The 23,693-nt window shown below is 47.5% G+C and overlaps 1 protein-coding gene and 1 pseudogene across 2 annotated transcripts in view; both read left to right on the forward strand.

Annotated features, from left to right (window-relative positions):
* ZFP64 (ZFP64 zinc finger protein) overlaps positions 1 to 23,693 on the forward strand; it is a 96,808-nt gene that overhangs the window by 69,143 nt on the left and 3,972 nt on the right. The window contains exons 1-4 of one of the 2 annotated variants that reach the window (XM_025399936.1): positions 5,576 to 6,088; positions 12,303 to 12,452; positions 13,862 to 13,924; positions 22,946 to 23,197. In XM_025399936.1, the coding sequence (XP_025255721.1) occupies positions 5,983 to 6,088; positions 12,303 to 12,452; positions 13,862 to 13,924; positions 22,946 to 23,197 (571 nt within the window). In that variant the 5' untranslated portion in view covers positions 5,576 to 5,982. Of the gene's footprint in view, positions 1 to 5,575; positions 6,089 to 12,302; positions 12,453 to 13,861; positions 13,925 to 22,945; positions 23,198 to 23,693 lie in introns of those variants that run through there. The other variant, XM_025399934.1, reaches the window with a different exon arrangement.
* LOC112633350 lies at positions 23 to 817 on the forward strand (annotated as a pseudogene).

Consider the following 23,693-nt stretch of genomic DNA (forward strand, 5'->3'; position numbering starts at 1 on the left):
CCCCGTTGCGGAACCCGGCGATATGGCTGCTGCCGTGCCCCACTCCGCGTCTCTCTCCCCCCACTGCTTCCCCTTCTCCTGGGCTTCCTGCTCCTCTCCGTCCGCATGGCGGCAGCGGCCTACACACCAGGGGCGCCCTTTCCCTGGATACGGTCACTTTCTACAAGGTCATTCCCAAAAGCTGATTCGTCTTGGTGAAGTTCGACACCCAGTACCGCTATGGTGAGAAGCAGGATGAGTTCAGGCGTCTTCCTGAAAACTTGGATTCCAGCGATGATCTCTTGGTGGCAGAGACGGGGATCTCAGATTATGGTGACAAGCTGAACATGGAGCTGAGTGAGACATACAAGCTGCACAAGGAGAGCTACCTGGTCTTCTACCTCTTCTGGGAGGAGGACTTTGAGAACCCAGTCCCATGTACTGGGGCAGTTAAGGTTGGAGCCATCCAGCGCTGGCTGAAGGGGAAATGCGTCTATCTAGGGATGCCTGGTGGCCTGGTGGCCTGCCTGCGTACGACGCCCTGGCCGGGGAGTTCGTCAGGGCCTCTGGAGTGGAGGCCCGCCAGGCCCTCTTGAAACAGGGGCAGGACCACCTCTCAAGTGTGAGGGAGACTGAGAAGAACTGGGCCAAGCACCACCTGAAGATCATGGGGAAAATCTTAGACCTAGGGGAGGACTTCCCAGCATCAGAGATGACATGGATCGCCAGGCTGATTGAGAAGAACGAGTTGAGTGACCGGAAGAAGGAGGAGTTCCAGAAGAGCTTAAACATCCTAACTGCCTTCCAGAAGAAGTGGGATGAGAAAGAGGAGCTGTAAAAAGGCTCTCTGTGGTTTTCCAGGGTTTGGTAGGGGTGGGGAGGGAAGAGTTAACCCGCTGGCTGTGAGTCCTTTGTGGAATAGAAGGGGGTGGTGGGAAAAGTGGTACTAACCCACGATTCTGAACCCTGAGTATGCCTGGACATTGATGCTGATGCGGCCTTGCTTGGGATGTCTCTAGCTGATCTGGGGATAGCTGGAGCACTTACTCAGGTGGCTGATGAAATAACCCCTCACAAGGAACTGGTGCTATAGAGAAGAGTTAGGAGTATACGGCCCGGATCTTTGACAGGTGTAATTCTGGTTCAATTAAAGTTTCAGTGTTTTGCTTAAGTGGAAAAAAAAAAATCAGGACAAAGGCGATATATGAAGAATGAGGAAGTAACTAGTTTTCAACAGAAACATCCTATGGAGAAAGTACTTTTAAATGCATGTTTGGTCATGATTCCCTTGTTATGTGATATTGTTGCTGAAAACAATGAAAAGTCACCTATGAGAATTCAATCTATGTGTTTAAACTTAGCAACAGGTTTTTTTGTTTGTTTGTTTTAGGCGGAGTTTCGCTCTGTCGCCCAGGCTGGAGTGCAGTGGCACAGTCTTGGCTCCCTGCAACCTCCGCCTCCTGGGTTCAAGTGATTCTCCAGCCTCAGCCTCCCATGTAGCTGGGATTACAGGCATGTGCCACCACACCCAGCTAATCTTTGTTATTTTTAGTAGAGATGGGGTTTTGACATGTTGGCCAAGCTGGTCTCGAACTCGTGACCTCAGGTGATCCACCCGCCTTGGCCTCCCAAATGCTGGGATTACAGGCATAAGCCGCTGCACTCAGCCAGGAAACAGATTTTTCCAGCCTGTTTAAACATCTTTTAAAAAAAGAGCTTCCCTGGGTTTGAAATCCATTTGTTCCAGGTACAATATAGTGAGGTGTCTTCACTATATTGAAGTGAATATAGTGATGTGAGCTTTAATTTGCAGAAGCTCCTGGTTATGAGGGAAGATGAAAATTTACTAGCTGGATTTCAACAGAATAGTCAACCTGTGTAATTGGCAAATGGGACTGAAAGAGGAGAATCATGACTGATTATGCATAGCCAATGATACTTTGCTTTCATTTGCATCTGTAGACCCTGTAAGATTTTTTGTTTTCAGATATTTAATTTTGAGCCTTGAAATAAAGCCATTAAAACCAAAACCAAACATGGTGGCCCAGCACAGTGGCTCATGCCTGTAATCCCAACACTTTGGGAGGCCAAGGCAGATGGATTGCTTGAGGCCAGGAGTTTGAGACCAGCCTGGCCAACATGGTGAAAGCCCATCTCTACTAAAAGTACAAGAAATTAGTCAGGCGTCATGGTGGACATCTGTAATCCCAGCTACTTGGGAAGCTAAGCAAGGAGAATTGCTTAAACCCGGGAAGTGGAGGTTACAGTGAGCTGAGATCGTGCCATTGCACTCCAGCCTGGGCAACAAGAGTGAAACTTCGGCTGGGCACGGTGGCTCACACCTGTAATCCCAGCACTTTGGGAGGCCCAGACGGGCGGATTACGAGGTCAGGAGATCGAGCCCATCCTGGCGAACACGGTGAAACCCCATCTCTACTAAAAATAGAAAAAAATTAGCCGGGCATGGTGGCGGGTGCCTGTAGTCCCAGCTACTCGGGAGGCGGAGGCAGGAGAATGGCGTGAACCCAGGAGGCGGACCTTGCAGCGAGCAGAGATCGTGCCACGGCACTCCAGCCTGGGCGACAGAGCTAGACTCCATCTCAAAAAAAAAAAAGAGTGAAACTTCGTCTCAAAAAAACAAAACAAAACAAAACAAAAAAAACACAAAACCTTAATTTAGGACTAGAACTCTGATTGGATGTTTTGCAAAAGAGTAAAAACAATTTTTTTAAAAAAATAAGACTATCAGTTGTCGTTATATTTGTGGAACACATTTACAATTTTCAGTTTGCTTTTGGTTGTAAGTATACCGACATGGAAAATGCAAGTCAAGACTATACTGAGACCCCATTTTATGTCAATATAGTTGGCAAAAATCAAGACATTTTATAATCCTGAGTGTGAGAAAGAATGGGCTTCACATTTTGGGTATTTTGTGTTTGTTTTCAAGACAGGTTCTTACTCTGTTGCCCAGGCTGGAGTGCAGTGGCACAAACATAGCCCACTGCCTCAGCCTCCAAGGCTCAGCTTCCTCCTGCCTCAGTTTCCAGAGTAGCTGGGACCACAGATGTGTGTCACCCACCCAGCTAATTTTTGTATATTTTTTATAGAGACAGAGTTTTGCCATGTCACCCAGGCTGGTCTCAAACTCCTGAGCTCAAGTGATCCACCAACCTCAACTTTCCAAAGTTCTAGAACTACAGGCATGAGCCACTGAGCCTGACCTATATTATTTCTTATACCTTGCTGGGGAAGTATAAGTTAATACAATCATTTTGGCATTATCTCTTATACTACCCCAAGGTATATATTCACTCATGAGAAACTCTGACACTTTTTAGAAAGATCAAAGCAGCACTGTTCACAATGGCAAAGACCTGGCAAAGGCCCATGTGCCCATCAACAGGAGAGTAGGTGAAGAAACTGGCATTTTCACACAGTGGAATATTTACAGAGCAGTCAAAATCAATTAAACAATGACAGCAATTTGGATGATCTTAGCAAAATAATATTAAGTGAAAAAAAGTTATTCTTGGAAGATTATATACCCTTTTATATTCTTTAAATATTAAAATTGTATTTTTTTAAGGAATACATGTAGGTACAATAAAACATGCTAAAGAGAAAAAGCAAATGAATGAGATCTGTAGGAGTCAGGCTGATGGTTATTCAGTTGTAGGGCAGAGGAGGAAAGGGGACATCAGGAGGCCATATAAAGAGAGATGTAGGTTGTGGTTAAGGTCCTACTTCGGGGCAGTAGGTTCCCTGGTACTTATTATGTCATAATAAACAGGGTGCAAGCAAGCAGCCTAAAAAATGTAGGCAGGTGTACAAGTGTAGGCTAACAATAGGGCAGTAATAATGCCTCATGTACCAATGATTGATTGTGTACACCTGAGGTGAAATAACAACAAAGCAATACAAACACACGTACACACCTCAAGCAGTATAAGGGGGTATCAGATGTCTCCCATATCCCTCACACACCCCTCTTCAACTTCCCCAGAGGCAACCACTGTTTATCTAGTCTCCTCAAAAGGAGACATGATAAACATGAGTGTGTGTGTGCGCATATATATTATATATATATTTTTTTTCTTTTTTTTGAGATGGAGTCTCACTCTGTTACCCAGGCTGGAGTGCAGTGGTGCGATCTCGGCTCCACCTCCGGGTTCAAGTGATTCTCCTGCCTCAGCTTCCCCAGGAGCTGAGATTACAGGCGTCCACCCCCACGCCCAGCTAATTTTTTGTATTTTTAGTAGAGACAAGGTTTAATCATGTTGACCAGGCTGGTCTAGAACTCCTGACCTCATGTGATCCGCCCACCTCAGCCTCCCAAAGTGCTGGAATTACAGGCATGAGCCACCACACCCGGCCACGTGTATATATTTTCAAATGTCTTTACAGATACGTGTAACTACACATACTTCCCAAAGAAGACTTGAAGCGTTGTTTTTTTTAAAAAGTTTAAGTCTCGGAAATGGAACCTGACATGACTTCACCCGGCATTACACAAATATCCCTAAGTCGATTCACAACCTGAAAATCAAAGGGAAGTTTGAGGAAAACAGGTCAGCGTTTAAGAAATGGAAACAATTAAGCAAAAAATGCTGTTCTCGCAGGCCCTGCCCCGGGGTTCGCCAACATTCACCTCATAGAAGGCTCATTACAGATGCTGCTAACCCCCCAGGACCGGGACCCCGTAAAACTCATACGCTGCGCTGTTAAAAATACCGATTCTCAGGCCCCGCCCCAAAAACTCGGAGCAGAGCCTGGCTGGGTCTTTTTGAAACAAGGGCCCCCACGTGATTCTCAGGTTCGGGCAAGCTTGGGGCACAACCCTGTCTTAAGTAACTCCCCAATTTGAAGAAAGTAAACACCTGGCGTACGTAGGTGGCTTTCTTACTCCCCGTTGGATATCATTTACGCGGCGCAAGGAGGGGTCTCCCTCGGGTCTCATCGAGGTCCCAGCCAGTCTGAGCACGAACGCTAATTAGCTCAACCCCCCGGGGACCACGCCTCCGTCACCTGCCGGGTGGGGCCAGCGTCGGGTTGGCCCCAAAAGCCCTCCTGTGTGGTCCAAGACCCAGTGCGCCCGAGTCACGGAGCGGGAGCGGGCGCGTGCTGTATAAAAAACACACATTCCTGGCCTCGGCCACCTGAATCCAGAACTTTCGGAATCTGCATTTTTAACCCCGTCCTCCAGGAACATGTTCTCCCTGCAGTTGGAGGGACACACCAGAGTGTCTCCAACTCTTTTAAAATTTAAATTTGGGTATGCAGCCAGGATTGAGAGCCAGGAGTGGGGGTCGTGCTTCTCAGCTTGGATGCACATCAGAATAACCTGTGTGTGTGATGGGGGTGGTGAGGGAGGGAGACGGCTTTTAAAAAATATATATCCCAATGCCCAGGTCCCAGCCCAGACCAATTAAGTCCGAATCTAAAAGCGCAGCCTGTGCAGCGCTGCAGCCACAGCCTCACCTGGGAGCTCGTTAGAAATACAGGAGCTCAGGCCCCACCCCAGACTCACTGAGTCAGAATCTGCATTTTAACGAGATCCCCAGTGACTCGTGCGCACATTAAAGTTGGAGGAGAGCTGCGCTTCTGAAATTTTAATGGGCCAACGAATCACCTGGGGATCTCGTTAAAATGCAGACACGGTTTCTCAGACTTTAATGTGCATGCGAATCACCTGGGGATCTTGTTAAAATGCAGATTCTGATTCAGCGGGTCTGGGGTAGAGCCCGAGAGTCTGCATTTCTAACGAGCTCCCAGGTGGCGCGGGCTGCCAGGGCGCGAACCACAAGTTCACCGGACTCCTGGGGTCTTGGCTCCAGGCCAATCAGCCGTCAGGACGCTTGATAAATCGCCCTGCTCGGCTGATGAGCAGAATTGCCGGGACATGCGCGTTCCAGCCGAAGGGGGGTAATTTCCGAACTCCGGGAATTCGTTGTGTGAAGTAGGCCACTCCTAGGGACGCGCGGGGAGCCCCGTCCTCGCGCCATGTCGCGGCGCAAGCAGGCCAAGCCCCAGCACCTCAACTCCGAGGAGCCTTGCCCTGCGCGCCGGGAATGTGCGGAGGTGGCCCCGCAGGTGGCGGGGAAGCCGGGTGAGTAGCGCTGCTGGAGCCTCGCCCGGGGGCTGGGGGCTGGTGCCCAGAGGTTCTCCGGACCCGCGCGGGTACGAGGACCGGGCAGGGGGCCTGAAAGGGCGGGCGAAGCGTCCGGCGCAGAGTCCAGGGACTGGGACCTGGGCGTCCCCGAGCCCCGCCTTTGTAAATTACATCCTCCTGGAGTCAACCGGTCCCCTTCCCCGCCTGAATTCCTCTAGCCACTCCTCTCAAGAGCTAGTCAACGAGTTTGCCTCCCAAACACGCTGGAAGGATGCTCAGAGGACCCCTCAGAGGCTGTTTTCGGGGTCCCCGGCCCCCTTGGCACTAGGCTTCGGCTGCGCGCCTGGAAGGTGGCTCCTTGCCCTGGGGTTACGGTTCAAATGCGTTGTCCAGGGAAGGCCTCACCGAGGAGTGGACGTTCGAGCGAAGACCAGAAGGATGGGAGGGAGCGAGCCGTGCAGGTACCCGGGGGAAGAGCATTCCAGGCCGAGGGAACGCAAGCGTAGGGGCCCAGGGCGTCAGCGCTGCTGTAGCCGGAGAGGTCACTGGAGGCCGGAGAGGTGATGGGGGCAGGCGGTGGGGGGTGGGGGGCGGCCATGAGCCCCGGTAAGAGCTCTGCATTTTATCTGAGCGAAGTGGGAGCCGTGGTGGGGATAGAGCAGTGATACTGTCTCACTTAACAGGCGGCCCCCACACCCCCTCCTCGGCTGCCACGTGGACACAGGATGTAGCAAGGAGATCCTCGGCTACCCTAAGCCCCCTGGGCAGCATTTTTCGTCCCGGGATCCTCCGCTTCAGAAGAGCCTACGGGAGGGGACCTTTTCTCGCTCGCCGAATTCCTCCCGCACATTAGAGACCCCCTTGCCCCCGCCAGTTCCCCGCCTCCATTGGAATCTCGGGGGTGGGGCTGGGGAATCTGCATTTCTAAGGCGCTTCCCTTTTTGCTTATTTTGAGCTTAGATTAAGAGATTGCAGGTTCCTACTTTCTCCTCGGCTCCCAGCTCCCCGTGGTTAGCCGATACCTTTCCCTTAAGAGGGTGAGGAAAGGAGTTGTAACTGGACTTCCTCTTCTCCCCCGCTCTTTCCTGGCGCGGAAAGGAGGATGTCGGGTCCCCTCTCCGGGGAGGCTCACCCCTCCAGAGACGCAGGCTTTCCAACTTCCGCATCAACTTCCACTACAGTCGGTCTGGTGGGCTTTGACCACACCTTCCCGAGGAGGTGGTGGAGGGGAGTAGTTTAATGAAGGCTCCACTAAACAGCTTGTATGTTAAAATAAAGTTTGTCCGGGTGGAGCTACCATAACCAGAATAGTATAACCACCCTTGTGCCCAAGGCCTGGGACGGAGATAGGCAGGTGAGACTTACAGCATCCGCCCGCCTGGGGCGAGGGGCGGGGCTCGTGCTGATCTCTGCGCCCAGGGGAAGCTGGGGAGGTACTGGGGATGCCGAGTCTTTGTGGGAGGTGTTTATAGCAGAGAGTTGCTGAATAACCCCAGGCTGGGGTTGAAAGTCAGTTCACTGAGCTACTTTGGATTCCTGCAGCCGGCGCTGCGAGGCGCCTTCTGGAGCCGCACCCAGTGTTTCGGGCATGGGGAGGGCGTTGTGCGTCCTGGAGTACTGAAGTGCCTTCTGTGGGAGCAGGACGCAGACTCTGCCGGCCCAATAGTGTGCCTCAACCCCAGCCACCACTTCGGAGAAAAAGCCGTCTTCCAGCTGACTTTTTATCCTAGCATCTTTGGTCTGTGACACTGGCAAGGGGGTACATTTTTTACTAAGGTTGGGCCACTCTTAATTTGCAAGTGTCTTTGCAACTCAAGTAGCTTTTGGAGGAAAATAAAATGGAAAGTAACTAGTAGACTTCCTGTCCCACCAGTAAAATGACGGAGGGGCCAGAGGAACCTTTACTGAAAGAACATCATCCGTTTCCCCAGGGGTTAAAACCCTCGCCGTGCTCACCTGGTTTCTAATTGTCAAATGTGGCCTACCCCCACTTCCAGAGGCCGAGGGCCTCCCCCAGCCGCACCTTTCCCAGGAGAGCGGGCTTCGGCCCTTCCTTGGTTTCCTGGATGTCTAAATGTAAAAATCTGAGGCTCCTCACACCTCCTCAGAGGCTCTATCTGGGTCATCCTTTAACCCACCTCTTATTTTCTAGTTTCCATTGAAAACACGCGTTTTTCTCCCTCTGAGAATCTGGTAGAATCTTATGTGTGTATTATCAGTGAATAACACTAACAGCATTTATACAGTATTGACTAATACACGAGGTTCTCTTACATATACTAAAGAACTTCATCTAAGCTAATGAGATGGCCATAATACCCATTTCACAGATGTGGAAACTGAGGAACGGGGAAGTTGAGTATCTTATCCAGCGGGACACAGCTGATAAATGGTAAAACTTGAAACTTACTGGTTTCCCAGTCTATTCCCCAAACCACTGTTTTTTACAGTACCTCACTTAGATTTGTTTCCAGTGTTGCTTGACTTCTGTGGAATTAAAACCCTCGAGTTTCATGGTTTTCTCTTCTCGTATGTGAGTTGCTAAGCAATGAGGCTTTGTGTCTTCCCCTGAGGGCCATAGGATGGGTTGCAGATCTGGCAAGTGTGGGTTCCAATGAGCTGAAAACTTCCAGTCCTGCAGCCTTTAGCATCTGAGCCAGTTTCTTGCTCACAGAGTAAGAGTCTCAAAAGTATGGTTCCCAGACCAGCATCGGCATCAATTGGGAACTTGTTAGAACTGAAGAATCACTGGCTCCACCCCATACCTACTTAATCAGGAACTCCGGAGGGGGAGCCTATGCCACCTGTGTTGTAAGCAGCCTTCTAGGCAATTCTGATACACGCTCATGTCTGAGAACCACTGGCTGTGAGCTGTGCTTCTCAAATCGTAATGTGTTGTGCTCAGGAATCACCTGGGGATCTGGCTAAAGTGTAGATTGGTTCTGTAGGCCTGAGACTCTACTGCCTTTTTTTTTTTTTTTTTTTTTGATGGAGTCTCACTCACCAGGCTGGAGTGCAGTGGCACGATCTGGGCTCACTGCAACCTCTGCCTCCCAGGTTCAAGCGATTCTTCTATCTCAGTCTCCTGAGTAGCTGGGATTACAGGCACACGCCACCACACCTGGCTAATTTTTTTTTTTTTAAGTAGAGACGGGTTTCACTGTTAGCCAGGATGGTTTTGATCTCCTTACCTCGTCATCTGCCCGCCTTGGCCTCCCAAAGTGGTAGAGGATTACAGGTGTGAGCCACTGCACCCGGCATTTTTAACAAGCTCTCAGGTGATGCTGGTGCTCTAGGAACCGCCCCTTGAGTAGCAAGGACTTGCAAGTAATACAGCAGAATCCTCTTGCAAGTGCTTCAAAAATGCAAGTCCCTGAGGCCAGGTGTGGTGGCTCATGTCTAATCCCAGCACTTTCGGTGGTTAAGGTGGGCGGATTGCTTGAGCTCTAGCAATCTAGCTCTAGAATGAGACTAGCATGGACAACGTGGCAAAACCCTGTCTCTACAAAAAAAAAAATAACAAACTAGCCAGGTGTGGTGGTGCATGCCTGTGGTCCCAGCTACTCGGGAGGCTGAGGTAGGAGGATGGCTTGAGCCTGGAAGGTGGAGGTTGCAGTGAGCCATGTTGGTGCCACTGTACTCCAGCCTGGGTGACAGCGAGACCGTGTCTCAAAAAAAATCGCAAGTCCTTGGAATCACAAATCCCTACTTGATCCACACTACCACCCCTCTGCCTGCCCTAAGTTTTCAGTGACTATAGGGTAAGGCCTGGGAAACTACATTGAATCCATGATCTAGTTGATAGTGACAGTATCAGGATTACACTTGGAAGAAACATTGGGAGTAGGACTAATGCAGACTTTCTCAACCCCAGCCCTATTGACCTTTGGGACTGCATCATTTCCTTGTGGGGGCTGTCCTGCACCCTATAGGATGTCTAGCAGCATCCCTGGCCTTCACCCACTAGATGCCATTCTCACGCATGCATGCAAACAGAAACATTGACAATTGAAAATGTTCCCAGGCATTGCTGAGTGTCCTTTGGTGGTAGAATGGTCCCCAGTTGAGAGCCACTGGACTAGATCACTTGTTAAGGGGCTTCGAGCACAACTGCTAGGATGTGAAATCTGTAATCCTCACTTGTGACATCTGAAGCCACATAATTGCATTTACTCAGACTGAGCACTGTACTGAGAACTTATATTTTTTCATCTTGTTTAACTCTGCAGCTCTGAGGCATGTATGTTGTCTCCTTTTGCAAACGAGTAAACTGAAGCTCAGGTTAAGTAGCTCTCCAGTAGCACAGCCCATAGCTGAGCAAACCCTCTGCCTAAGACCGAAGCCCTCACCACTATGCTGTACAGCTTCTCATGCTAAGATTCCTTTACCCCCACAAATCCTCTCAATAAAAGTGAAATCCGCCTCTTATAATAACCTTGGAACAGAGAAAGTCCCAGATCTTGGCCTATAATTCATAAGCTAGTCAATCTTTTAGACTTTAGATGGCTGCACACAGTGGCTCATGACTATAGTCCCAGTACTTTGGGAGGCTGAGGTGGGGGATCACTTGAGGTCAGGAGTTCGAGACCAACTTGGCCAACATGGTGAAACCCTGTCTCTACTAAAAATACAAAAATTAGGCAGGCGTGGTAGTGCATGCCTGTAATCCCAGCTACCTGGGAGTCTGAGGCAGGAGAATTGCTTGAACCCAGGAAGCAGAGGTTGCAGTGAGCTGAGATCGTGACACTGCATTCCAGTCTGGGTCACGGAGTGAGGCTCCATTTCAAAAATAAAACTTCAGACCTTGATAGGACCTTTTTTCCTTTTAGATTTAAGTCTATTTTGAGATATTTCAGAATCTTCTAGGAGTATTTAGTCTTTGCTATAGGAATTTTAAAACCTACATATTAGATTGAAACATGAAATTATTTGACCGTCTTGGCTAACAAAAATGGCGATTTCACATAGTTCAACCTTCCTAAAAATAGAATAATATAGTGAATTCTCACCCACTGATCCACTTCAACCATTAATTACATGTGGCCAGTCTCACTTCTCCTTATGCCAGCTCTCCTCCTGCCCTGGATTATTTTTGAAGAAAAACTCATATGTCATACAACTTGTAAATGTTTCAACATTCATCCTTAGACTATGGGGAATGCTTTTTAAGCTCTAATTCCATTTTCACACCAAAGTATAAAGCACTTGTAGCAAAACTCCAGCAAGTGGGCACACGTCTTACTATCTCAAACAGCTTTTCCAGCGTACTGTAATCAGGAGCCACAGTGTTTTCGACCATCTCAAGTCTCTCAGTCTTTGGTTTTTCTCCTCTTCCATCTTCTTTCAAGTTATTTGTTGAAACAACTGTTTTATCCTGGAGATCAGTGATGTGTGGCCTGTGACCTTTTGCTGAACTGAGGCAAAACAAATCAGAAATCCAGAGTAAGCATCTTAAAAGCAAAACTTTGATATCGCCATGTCATCCAGCTTTTTGCTGTAGGTAACGATGTTTGGACTGTTTTCGTCTTATTCCACTCTCTCCTAATTTGTGTTTATTATATTTTACAGAAATATCAGCCTGGGATGGATTAGAAATTGTTTGAAAAAACTAGTCTTCACACCATTTAAGAAGTACTCATATGTTAACGGTTTTTTAGTTTGGATTTTGCCAGTTTCCCTGTTAGGTGACAGTGTCCTGTCCCCTGTACTTCTTGGAAACTGTAGTAAGGGGAAGAGGACTTTTGCAAGACAGAGCATATGTGGCTTTTTTTTTTTTTCTTTTTCCTTTTCCTTAAGACAGAGTCTTGCTCTGTTGCCCAGGCTGGAGTGCAGTGGCATGATCTCGGCTCACTGCAACCTCTGCCTCCCGGGTTCCAGTGATTCTCCTGCCTCAGCCTCTCGAGTAGCTGGGACTACAGGCGCACACCACCATGCCTGGCTAATTTCTGTATTTTTAGTAGAGACAGGGTTTCACCATATTGGCTAGGCTGGTCTTGAACTCCTGAGCTCGTGATCCACCCACCTCGGCCCCCCAAAGTGCTGGGATTACAGGCATGAGCCACTGCGACTGGGCACATGGCTTTCATTTTTGTTTTTAATTATTTCTGGAAAGGTGAAGGAAGGTGAAATAAACTTAAACCTACTGTATTCTAAGACTTAGCATGGTGGTTATAACTGAAAAACTAAGCAAAACCTTATGCCTCAATTTCAGCTTCAGAGCTTGATAACGATGTTCCAAAAGCAGCCTGCCTCTCCACTGAAAGCAGTGACACTCAGAAGACCCCTGTCATCACTCTTCCCTCAGAGGCAAGGGAGCAAATGGCCACCCTTGGAGAGAGGACATTCAACTGTTGCTACCCAGGTAAGAATAAAACCCAGCATTCTGAGCCAAGTGCTGATATGCAAGCCCTGCGTGAATCCCCGAGCTGCCTGCTCGTGTTACTCTTGCATGCTGATAACATGCGAGCATCTACATCAGCACACACAGCCTTCCCTGTGGGGCCTAAGAGTCCTGTAGCATCCAGAGCTCAGCGTGGGACTCGCCAGAACATTGGATTCGTAGGAGCTTCCATCCTGAGGTTATACATATACAGACACTTTTTTTTTTTTTTTTTTTTGAGACAGAGTTTCACTCTCTTGCCTGGGCTGGAGTGCAGTGGCCGCATCTCAACTCACTGCAAGCTCCGCCTCCCGGGTTCACGCCATTCTCCTGCCTCAGCCTCCCGAGCAGCTGGGACTACAGGCGTCCGCCACCACGCCCGGCTAGTTTTTTGTATTTTTTAGTAGAGACGGAGTTTTTTTTTTTTTTTTTTTGGAGACAGTTTCACTCTCGCTGCCCAGGCTGGAGTGCAATGGTGCGATCTCGGCTCACCGTAACCTCCGCCTCTCGGGTTCTGTCAATTCTCCTGCCTCAGACTCCCAAGACAAGGTCTTGCTCTGTTAAGGCTGGAGTATAGTGGTGTGATCATAATTCACTGCGGCCTCCAACTCACTGGATGCATGTCATCTTCCCTCATCGGCCCTCTGAGTAGTTGGGACTACAGGCATGCACCACCACGTCTGGCTAAGTTTTTTGTTTTAAAAGTTATGTGCCTCTGAAGCTGTATTCGAGAAATAAACCAGATTACGTTTAAGCCACTGAGAGTGGTTTCTGAAAGAACAAACCAATATCCTCCCTCAAACACACAAGTATAGGATTTGTACTATAGACTAAGGGTTGGCAAAGTGTTTTGTAAAGGACTAGGTGCTATTTTAGGGAGGATGGGCCTGGTGGCTCATGCCTGTAATCCCAGCATTTTAGGAGGGGATGGGGGTGTCTCTGTGTTACCCAGGCTGGTCTCAAACTTCTGGCCTCCAGTGATCCTCCCACCTTGGTCTCCCAAGCTTGGGGATGGCAGGCATGAGCCACCACACTCAACTGAGGTTCTCTTTTAAGAATTGTATTTTTCAGGCCAGGCATGGTGGCTCACTCCTATAATCCCAGCACTTTGGAAGGCTGGGGCAGGCAGATCACCTGAGGTCAGGAGTTCGAGACCAGCCTGGCCAACATGGTGAAACCCCATCTCTACCAAAAATTCTAAAATGAGCCGGGCGTGGAGGCAGGTGCCTATAATCCCAGCTACTCGGGAGGCTGAAGCAGGAGAATTGCTTGAACCCAGGAGGCGGAGGTTGCAGTAAGCCGAGATCGTGCCACTGCACTCCAGCCTGAGCAACAGAGTACAGCTCCATCTCAAAAAAAAAAAAAAAAAAAATTGTATTTTTGTTTTGTAGGTTGCCACTTCAAAACTGTGCATGGCATGAAAGACTTGGACCGCCATCTCAGAATCCATACGGGTAGGTATCCACTCTGTTCAACAGCTCAGTAAGAAGATAGGAAGTGAATGTGAATTAAGCACCAGGGACACAGTAATGAACAGGACGGTCTCTGCCTCATCTGCCTCGTGAAACTCAGTCTAGTAGGGTGGGCTTGGGAGAAGGAACAAAGGGGTATGAGATGAAGATGAAGAGGTTGCCAGGATGAGCTACACAGAGGCCTGTGGCTATAGTAATCTTAGAAGAGCAATAAGGTAGCTTCTTAAAGATGCTTTCTTTTAGGGCAGCGAGCTGCTGAGAAGAGAAATAAGATGTGCTGAAGCAAAGGAATGCCATGATCTATACCAGGGGTCTACAAACTGCAGCCCATGGGCAACTCCAGCCTGTTGGCATGCTCCTTTGTTTACCTATTGTTTGCAGCTTTCTGGCCTTACAAGGGGGTAGTTGCTGCAGGGACTGTAGGGTGCACAAAGCCTTAAATACTATTTTTTTTTTTTTTTTTTTTTTGAGACAGAGTCCCACTCTGTCACCCAGGCTGGAGTGCACTGGCACAATCTCAGCTCACTGCAACCCCCGCCTCCCAGGTTCAAGAGATTCTCCTGCCTCAGCCTTTTGAAATAGCTAGGATTACAGGTGCTTGCCACCACGCCCGGCTAATTTTTCTATTTTTAGTAAAGACGGAGTTTCGCAATGTTGGCCAGGCTGGTCTCGAACTCCTGACCCCAGGTGATCCACCTGCCTCGGCCTCCTAAAGTGCTGGGATTACAGGCATGAGCCACCAGGCCCGTCCTCCCTAAAATAGCACCTAGTCCTTTACAAAACACTTTGCCAACCCTTAGTCTATAGTACAAATCCTATACTTGTGTGTTGAGGGGAGGATATTGGTTTGTTCTTTCAGAAACCGCTCTCAGTGGCTTAAACGTAATCTGGTTTATTTCTCGAATACAACTTCAGAGGCACATAGTCCACAGCTGGTCCAATGGCTCTGCCATCCTGGACACGTGGCTTAGCCTCTGGGTCTGAGGCAGGTGCTGTAGTTCTCTGCATCTCTTAGCCAGTGGGCAATGGAAGCAGACCAGGGGGCCCACGGCATGCCTCCCATGGGCTGTAACTCAGAAGCAGCGGCCCTTGTGACCTAGGGGAACATGAGCGGGACTTAGTCATGGCCACACTGAGCATCAAGGGGACAGGAGGGATGGTTTTAGGAGGGACAGCACATGCCCAGATGAGCCTCTGGAGCCCCTTCACTGAGAGGACAGAGATTTTTGGACAAAGATGGCGGTCTCTGTCCAGAAAGATGGGCATCGTAATGTTATAATAGAAGGTCACTTTTAATAGAGGCCCTATGTAATATTTAATAGAGGGCATTATAATAGAGGGCCACTTTTGCCTGGGGACGGTGCCTCATGACAAGCGTGTTAGCAAGGAAATGTTTGATCTTTACCTTGAAAGACAGACTACCAGGGTGACGATGTCAGTGAAAGCATGCAGGTTCCGGAACCCTTTGAGGAAAGATGAGGCAGCTCAGTTTAAGGAATTTCAGAGTGGGTGACTCTATCCTGAAAATAACTTGAGCGCTTGTTCTCAACTTGGGGCTAGGCTACTGCCATTCAATGGGTGGAGGCCAAAAATCTTAAAATTCACAAGATAACCTTCACAAGAATTAAAGGCCTGGAACGTTCACTGGGCTGGGGTCGACTCCAAGAGATGTACAGGGGCTGGATTAATGTTTTCTTGAGGTACTGCAGAGCATGCTGGGGGTCCAGGACATATAACGTAAGGCCTTGTTCTTGGGGAAGCAGACGCACCTCCCTAGTGTAAGCAAACTTAGGCCACTTCTCTGGGCCCAAGGTGACTGCTTTAGTTCTCTGAATGTAACTAATGGAAAGTAGGAGAAGAGGCATGGGGGCCTCACAGTATTCCTCCCTTGGGGCATGACCCAGAAGTCGCATCCTTTGTGACTACTGGGACTCACGTAATGGTGGTTTAAAACCAAAGTATTTCTGCCCCGTGATGTTCCAGGTGTAAGTGATCAGGCTGGTGTGGGACCGGCCTGGTGGTTTCAGGGACCCAGGCTCTTGCGTTGCTTTGTCATCCCAAGGGTGCAACTCTCATTAGCCTGCTCCACAATGGCCTCCTGCCACCTTAAAGGCACATCGCTTGGGCTCGCCTGTTTGGCCAGAACTTAGTCACATGGCCACCCCCAGCTGTGGAAATGAAGGCTGGGAAAAGGAAGTTTCTCCTGTGTGGTCGTGTGCCCAGCTGCAAAGAAGGTTCTGTTACCAAGGGAAGAGGGGAAAGGTCAGGGTGTCTCTGACCCAGCTGTAAGTGGGAGGCAGCGATTCTAACACGTGGTTCTTTTGGATTGCCTAAGTAAATTAACATATGCAAATAAGTTTTCTGTTTATGACTTTGTACTTGACCTTGTGTGCCTTGGCTTTGGTGCTTCAGTTCAGATTGAAGAGTAGCAGTCAGCGCAAACCATCTGTCTTATTTCCTCATTGTGGGCATGCTTTGATGTCGCCATCGTTGTAGGGTTAGAAGCCCTGGGATTTTGGTTGAGATCACTTATGGCATTCAAGTTTATTCCTAGCTTTCTGAGGTTGGTTTTCTGAGGTGTGCGTTTAATTGGGAATAGTCGTTGCATTTCAAATGTATTGCGTTTTCCTTTTTATTTATTTATTTATTTACTTTTTTGAGTCACGGTCTTGCTCTGTCGTCCAGGCTGGAACACAGTAGCGCGATCAGGTTCAGGTGATCCTCATGTCTCTGCTTCTCGAGTAGCTGGGCTGCAGGCATGCCCCGTTACGCCCAGCTAATTTTATTTTATTTTATAGTGATGAGGTCTGTGTTGTCAAGGCTGGTCTCAAACTCCTGGCCTCAAGTGATCCTCCTGCCTCAGCCTTCCAAAGTGCTGGGATTACAGACGTGAGCCACCCATCCCCCGAGCCCTGTATCGCTAGCTCCTGTGGCATTTATTTAGCTTCGTAAAGAAGATTGATTTATGTTTGTACTTTTTTCCCACTTTGTATTTCTTCATTTGGCATTGGTATCAGATAGCTGTTATAAAGTGAGCTGAAGCAAAATCTTTCTCTATGCTCTGAAACAGTTGACTATAGAAAAGCCTTTCCTTGAAAGTTTGGTAGAACGTGCACACAATCCCCTCTCTGCTCCAATCCTTAGGAGCATAGGAGGAGGTATAGATTAGGCTGAGATAGCAATGTCAACCTCAGTGACAACTGAAGACTGCTCCGTATATGCTGCTGTCCCCCACAGTCACCCCAGCTGCATTCCTTGTGGTCTTCTCTCCAGGACCCAGTTGGTAGATCTGCCTCTGTCCAGAACAGCCAGATGAAGGCATTCTTGACCTTTGTTCTGCTGTGCACTGCTGGCAATTTGGATGGACTCTTCTCAAAAAGATGTTTTTAAATCTAATAAGATATATCACATTTTAAAAAACCATATTATATAATCATCAATGTTAAATGTGCAATTTTCATACTTTAAACCCTTGCTACCCAAACTGGTACAAAGACCAGAAATGTCCACATCAGCCGGGAGCTTGGTAGATCAAAATGCAGGAACCCAGGCTGCACCGCAGACCTCCTGAATCAGAATCTGCATCTTAATGAGACGCTCCCAAGCCCAGGCGATTAATATGCACAGTAGTCCCAGAGACCTGCATTTAATGTCAGGAGCCTAGTGGCTAGCAAGTTAATTACCCTAAGAGCAGAAGTGAGCATAAGTGATAACTTGGAGAACTACAGCGAGTGTAATGTGGTACGACCACATTTCAGGTCCATTGACGAGCATCTCCAGCACTGTTGTTAGTGTAGTTTATTGCCTACATCGATAATTAGAGGCAATGCTAAACTGTAGCTAGAGGTAGGGAAGATAAAAAAGTAATCATTTCCCATATAAGATCTTAGACCGTGAAATTTACATGCAGACTGCAGATAAAAATCTCCCGATGGCCGAGCACAGTGGCTCACGCCTGTAATCCCAACACTTTGGGAGGCCGAGGCAGGTGGATCACCTGAGGTCAGGAGTTCAAGACCAGAGTCTGGCCAACATGGTGAAACCCATCTCCACTAAAAATACAAATATTAGCCAGGTGTGGTGGCGGCCGCCTGTAATCCCAGCTACTTGGGAGGCTGAGGCAGGAGAATCGCTTGAACCTGGGAGGTGCAGGTTGCAGTGGACCGAGATTGCGCCACTGCACTCCAGCCTGGGCGACAGAGTGAGACTCTGTCTGTAAAAAAAATTTGTTAAATCTCCTGATTTGGAACACTGCAGTGTATCTTGGGCAAGTGAAACAAGTGTGAGGAACCACACAGTGGCCCTTGACAACAATTCTTGTCACTTTCTGTCATATTTCATTAGCCAGAGTATGTCATGCCCAAACCAGAGGCTGCTGGGACAGCAAAGCATAATTCTCCACAGAAGTTACAGCACATACTTGCGAACAATAAACAATTCACCTTGGAGAGTAGATCTTTAACATAATTCTTCATTGTCACCGATCTGTTTCATTTCGGGTTGTTTTGTTTTGTTTTTGAGAGAGAGTCTTCCTCTTACCGAGGCTGGAGTACAGTGGTGCAGTCTTGGCTCACTGCAGCCTCTGTCTCCCAGGTTCAAGTGATTCTTGTGCCTCAGCCTCCTGAGTAGCTGGGATTACAGCCATGCACCACCATGCCTGGTTAATTTTTGTATTTTTACAGTGGAGACGCTGTTTCACCATGTTGGCCAGGCAGGTCTCGAACTCCTGACCTCAAGGCCGATCTGCCTGCCTCGGCCTCCCGAAGTGTTGGGATTACAGGTGTGAGCCACCACACCCAGCCTGTTTTTGATCTTTTTTTTGGGGGGGGGGCAGAGTCTTGCGCTGTCACCCAGGCTGGAGTGCAGTGGCGCGATCTCACTCACTGCAACCTCCGTCTGTCAGTTGCAAGCGATTCTCCTGCCTCAGCCTCCTGAGTAGCTGGGATTACAGGCACATACCACCACGCCCGGCTAATTTTTGTATTTTTAGTAAAGATGGGGTTTCACCATCTTGGTCAGGCTGGTCTCGAACTGCTGACCTCGTGATCTATCCACTCGACCTCCCAAAGTGCTGGGATTACAGGTGTGAGCTACCGCGCCCGGCCTTGTTTTCGATCTTTTAATCTAGACTTTGTAATTTTACATCTTCCTGGACCATCACCCATCTTATCCAGTCTTCTAAATTTATTGGGGTAAAGTTCTGCTTAATAGTCACGATTGACTTTGTGTATCCGTAGTCCCCTTCTGCTTTTCCAAAGTCCGTTGGAATGGTTTTCAACTAGGTACAATTTTGCCCCCCAGGGGGACAATGTCTGGAGACATCTTTGGTTGTCACAACTGGGGAAGGAAGGGTTCTACTGGCATCTGGTGGGTGGAGGCCAGGGATGCCGCTAAACATCTTACAACGCAGAGGAAAGCACCAAGCATCAAAGAATTGCCAGTACTGTTGAGATTAAGAACCCTGGTTTGTTGGTATCCTCTCTTTTTGAGCTAAGCCTTCCTTCTTTAGCACCATTTTTACCTTTATTGATCAAGTGCTGTACGTAGCCTCAATTCTGTCTTTTGGTTTCTTGAATTGCATACTGTGCACTTGATTTCAGCATTTTGTTAAAAATGAACTTAAGTCTACAAACTTCTTTAAACCATTATAGGCTATAGGCTTTTTTCGTTTTGTGTTTTGTTTTGTTTTGAGACAGAGTTTCACTCTTGTTGCCCAGGCTGGAGTACAATGGCGCGATCTCGGCTCACCGCAGCCTCCACCTCCTGGGTTCAAGCGATTTTCCTGCCTCAGCCTCCAAAGTCGCTGGGATTACAGGCGTGTTGCCACCACGTCCAGCTAATTTTTTTGTATTTTTAGTAGAGATGGGGTTTCTCCATGTTGGCCAGGCTGGTCTCGAACTCCCAAGCTCAGGTGATCTGCCCGCCTCAGCTTCCCAAAGTGCTGGGATTACAGGCGTGAGCCACCGAGCCCAGCCACGGCTATAGGTTTTGAAATAGGAAGCTCTTATCTGTGTCTAGAGTTTGTAATCTAATTTTGACAAAAACCGTCCTAAAAGACATTCTAAAACTTCCAAGCTGACATTTTTGAAAATGTCATTTGTGAAGCCATGTTATACTCATAAAAGTTTGACTTATATCTACATACTGAACTCTCTCATCCATATGAAGTTTTTAATGAATTTCACCATGATTTCTATTTTGCCTGATGCTAAAATTGATATTCCTACTTTAAAAGTATTTTTCTAGAATTTCTTATTCTGTTCCTATCACTTTGATTTACGTATCTTCAGAGCATTTAGTGGCTTTTTTTCTTAATTTAACTTAAATATATTTTTTAACTTATTAGAGATGAGCTCTCCCTGTGTTGCCCAGGCTGGTCTCAACCTTCTGGCCTCAAGCAATCCTCCTGCCTCGGCCTCCCAATGTGCTGGGATTACTGGTGTGAGCCACAACATCTGACCTATAATTTAGATCTTTAAGAGGGAAATGTAATATGTTTTTGTTTATAATATTTAGTTTGACATCTACTTATCTGATATTTGATGTGGTTTTTATTTTATGCTGTTTGGTTTTTTTGTTTCATTGAGACAAGTTCTTGTTCTGCCACCTAGGCTAGAGTGCAGTGGTATGATCAGAGCTCACCTCCTGGGCTCAAGTGACCCTCCCACCTGAGCCTCCCAAGTAGCTGGGACTACAAGGGTATACTACCACACCTAGCTAATCCTTTTTTTTTTGGTAGAGATAGGGTCTCACTATGTTGCCCAGGCTGGTCTAGAACTTCTGGACTCAAGTGTTGGGATTATAGATGTGAGCCATTGTGCCCAACCAAGTCTTTTTTTTTTTTCTTTTTTTTTTTTTTTTTTTTTTGAGATGGAGTCTCCCTCTGTCACCCAGCCTGGAATGCAGTGGCGTGATCTCGGCTCACTGCAACCTCCTCCTCCTGGGTTCAAGCCATTCTCCTGCCTCAGCCTCCCTAGTAGCTGGGATTACAGGTGCACACCACCATGCCCAGCTAATTTTTATATTTTCAGTAGAGACGGTTTCACCATGTTGGCCAGGCTGGTCTCGAACTCCTGACCTCAGGTAATCCCCAAAGTGCTTCCCAAAGTGCTGGGATTACACGCGTGAGCCACCGTGCCCAGTCACCCCAACCGTCTTTTGATGGTTGTTTTTCTCTTGTCTGAAAGCTATACTTTTTCCATTGTACTATTTTCTCATATTCCCATCTTACCTTCACCATCACCCTTATCTTTTATTCTGGTGTACACTGTTTAAGTGTGATACCAAGTCATGTATCAACTATCTTCTCCTCTCACTGAATGCTAATTCAAGTATAAGAATCTATTAAAACAGTTTCTATAGAAAGTTGAAGAGCCTGTTCCTATCTTGCTGGCATCCACTGTTCTGAGGAGCTTTATGCTGATATGAGCATTTTGCTGGTGGTTTTCTTTCTGGAAGCTTCCAGATCTCACCATTCTTAGGGTTCTAAAATTGGACCACCCTGCTTCTAAATAAGATACATGGCTGTCTTTAGTGTTGGGAAATAATTCTTCTCTGTTCTGTCCTGGACCATCTAGAATGAGTTTTCATGTCTTAGCTTTTGGCATCTTTTTCCTCTTGTCCTTTTGGGAGATTCTTTAACTGTGTCTTCCATTTCTAAGATTTTTCTTAATAGGTGGTTTTTTGTTTTTGTTCTGTTATTTTATAAGAGCGGTTTTAGGTTCACAGCAAAAGTGAACCTAAAGACCAGAAGATAGATATTTCCCATATGCCCCTTGCTTCTCCATATGCACAGCCTTCCAACATTACATTGAATCGTGCATCTTTACAATAGATGAACCTGCACTGACACAACATTCACAACATTCTCAACCAAAGACCATAGTTTACAGTAGGGTCCATTTTTTTTGAGACAGTGTCTTGCTCTGTCACCCAGGCTGGAGTTCAGTGGCATGATCTCCGCTCACAACCTCAACCTCCTGGGCTCAGGTGATCGTCCCACCTCTGCCTCCCAAGTAACTGGAACTACAGGCATGCACCACCACACCCAGCTAATATTTTGTATATTTTGTGTAGAGACAGGGTTTTGCCATGTTGCCCAGGCTGGTCTCGAACTCCTGGGCTCAAGCGATCCACCCACCTCAGCCCCCCAAAGCACTGGAATTACAGGTGTGAGCCACCGCACCTGGCCAGGTTTCACTCTTGGTGTTGTACATTTGTGGGTGTGGACAAATGTATGATGACATATGTCCACCAGTAGCTGTCATTCAACACCCTTTTTACTAGTCAACTTATTAGAACTTTTATTTTGATGTCCACAGGTTTCATTTCGCTAATTTCATTTCCTCCCTTTGCTTTAGTAACTAAGTTCTTGACTTGGGCATGTCTTTCTGGTTCTGGCTTTCCCCAAGCATTTGTTTATTGGGTAAACTAACTTTTATTTAGATATTAGCCTGGAATGGTTGGACTTGGGGGTAGTGATGAAACATGGCTGGATGGAAATGTTCTGGGTATGTGATCTTCTGCTATCCCTGGCATCTCTAACTACCAGGCCCTTGGATTCTTTTTCTGACCTCAGCGTCCTTTGACCAACAGCCTAGGGGGAGATGGCGTGCTGCTTGCTGTTTGGAAGAAGTGAGAGGAAGGAGTCCATCTGATCCTTCTCCATGTGGTTCATGAAGCTGTCCAAGATCCCTACAGCTGCCACTTCTTATTCTGAGTACTTGTATAACAACTGCCATTTTTCCCAAGCAGGGTTTGGCCTATAATTTCCTCCATCAATCTGATTTTTTATGTCATCTGTCCCTTAGGATTTCTGAGCTATCAATGAATGATACACATTCTTGTTTCCCAACATGCTGATATAGACTTCAGTATCTTCCTCTCTCGGTATTTGGACAGGAGGAGGCAGCACACCCATATGTCCAGGCTACCATCTTGGTCAAATCTCTGTAGCCATCTTGACCAAAAAACCCTTAACTTTGACTCCTTATGTGTTTGAAGGAGACAAACCGCACAAGTGTGAGTTTTGTGACAAGTGCTTCAGCCGGAAGGACAACCTGACCATGCACATGCGGTGCCACACCAGTGTGAAGCCGCACAAGTGTCACCTGTGTGACTATGCTGCCGTGGACAGCAGTAGCCTCAAGAAGCACCTGCGGATCCACTCTGACGAGCGGCCGTACAAATGCCAGCTCTGCCCCTATGCCAGCCGCAACTCCAGCCAGCTCACCGTCCACCTGCGATCCCACACGGGTGAGTCCCTGACCAGGAAACCTCAGTCCCTTACTTTTTCTCTAATTTCTTAACCTTCATTTACTTAACACAAGCAACTTAAATGACTTGGTGTGGTAGAAGTACAAGAATTTGGAACTTCTATGATAATTGTGAGGTTTGTCATTTTTCTGTTGCCGAAACAACAGCTTTTGGTAAAATATGACTGACAGCTGGGTTTTATATCTTGACTACATGGAATCCAGCTGGGGTGGATACCCACTATAACTGCCAAGAAGGTAAGCATGTATCTCCAGTCAGACCTATAAACTAGATGTTTCAGTAAATGTACACACTGATTGCATGGCTTAATTGGGAATGTAGCAAGATCCATTAAGTATAATTAAAAATCACAAACTTTTAACCTTAGGAACTTCCTTCCTTTCTTTATGGGAGCCTACTGAAGTGATAGGACCAACTCATTGTGGCATGGAAAAATGGGGTTTGAGATATTCATAAGGATGCTCATAAGTTGAAA

The sequence above is a fragment of the Theropithecus gelada genome, chromosome 10 (genome assembly GCF_003255815.1).
Source record: "Theropithecus gelada isolate Dixy chromosome 10, Tgel_1.0, whole genome shotgun sequence".
In the NCBI taxonomy this organism is placed as follows: Eukaryota; Metazoa; Chordata; class Mammalia; order Primates; family Cercopithecidae; genus Theropithecus; species Theropithecus gelada.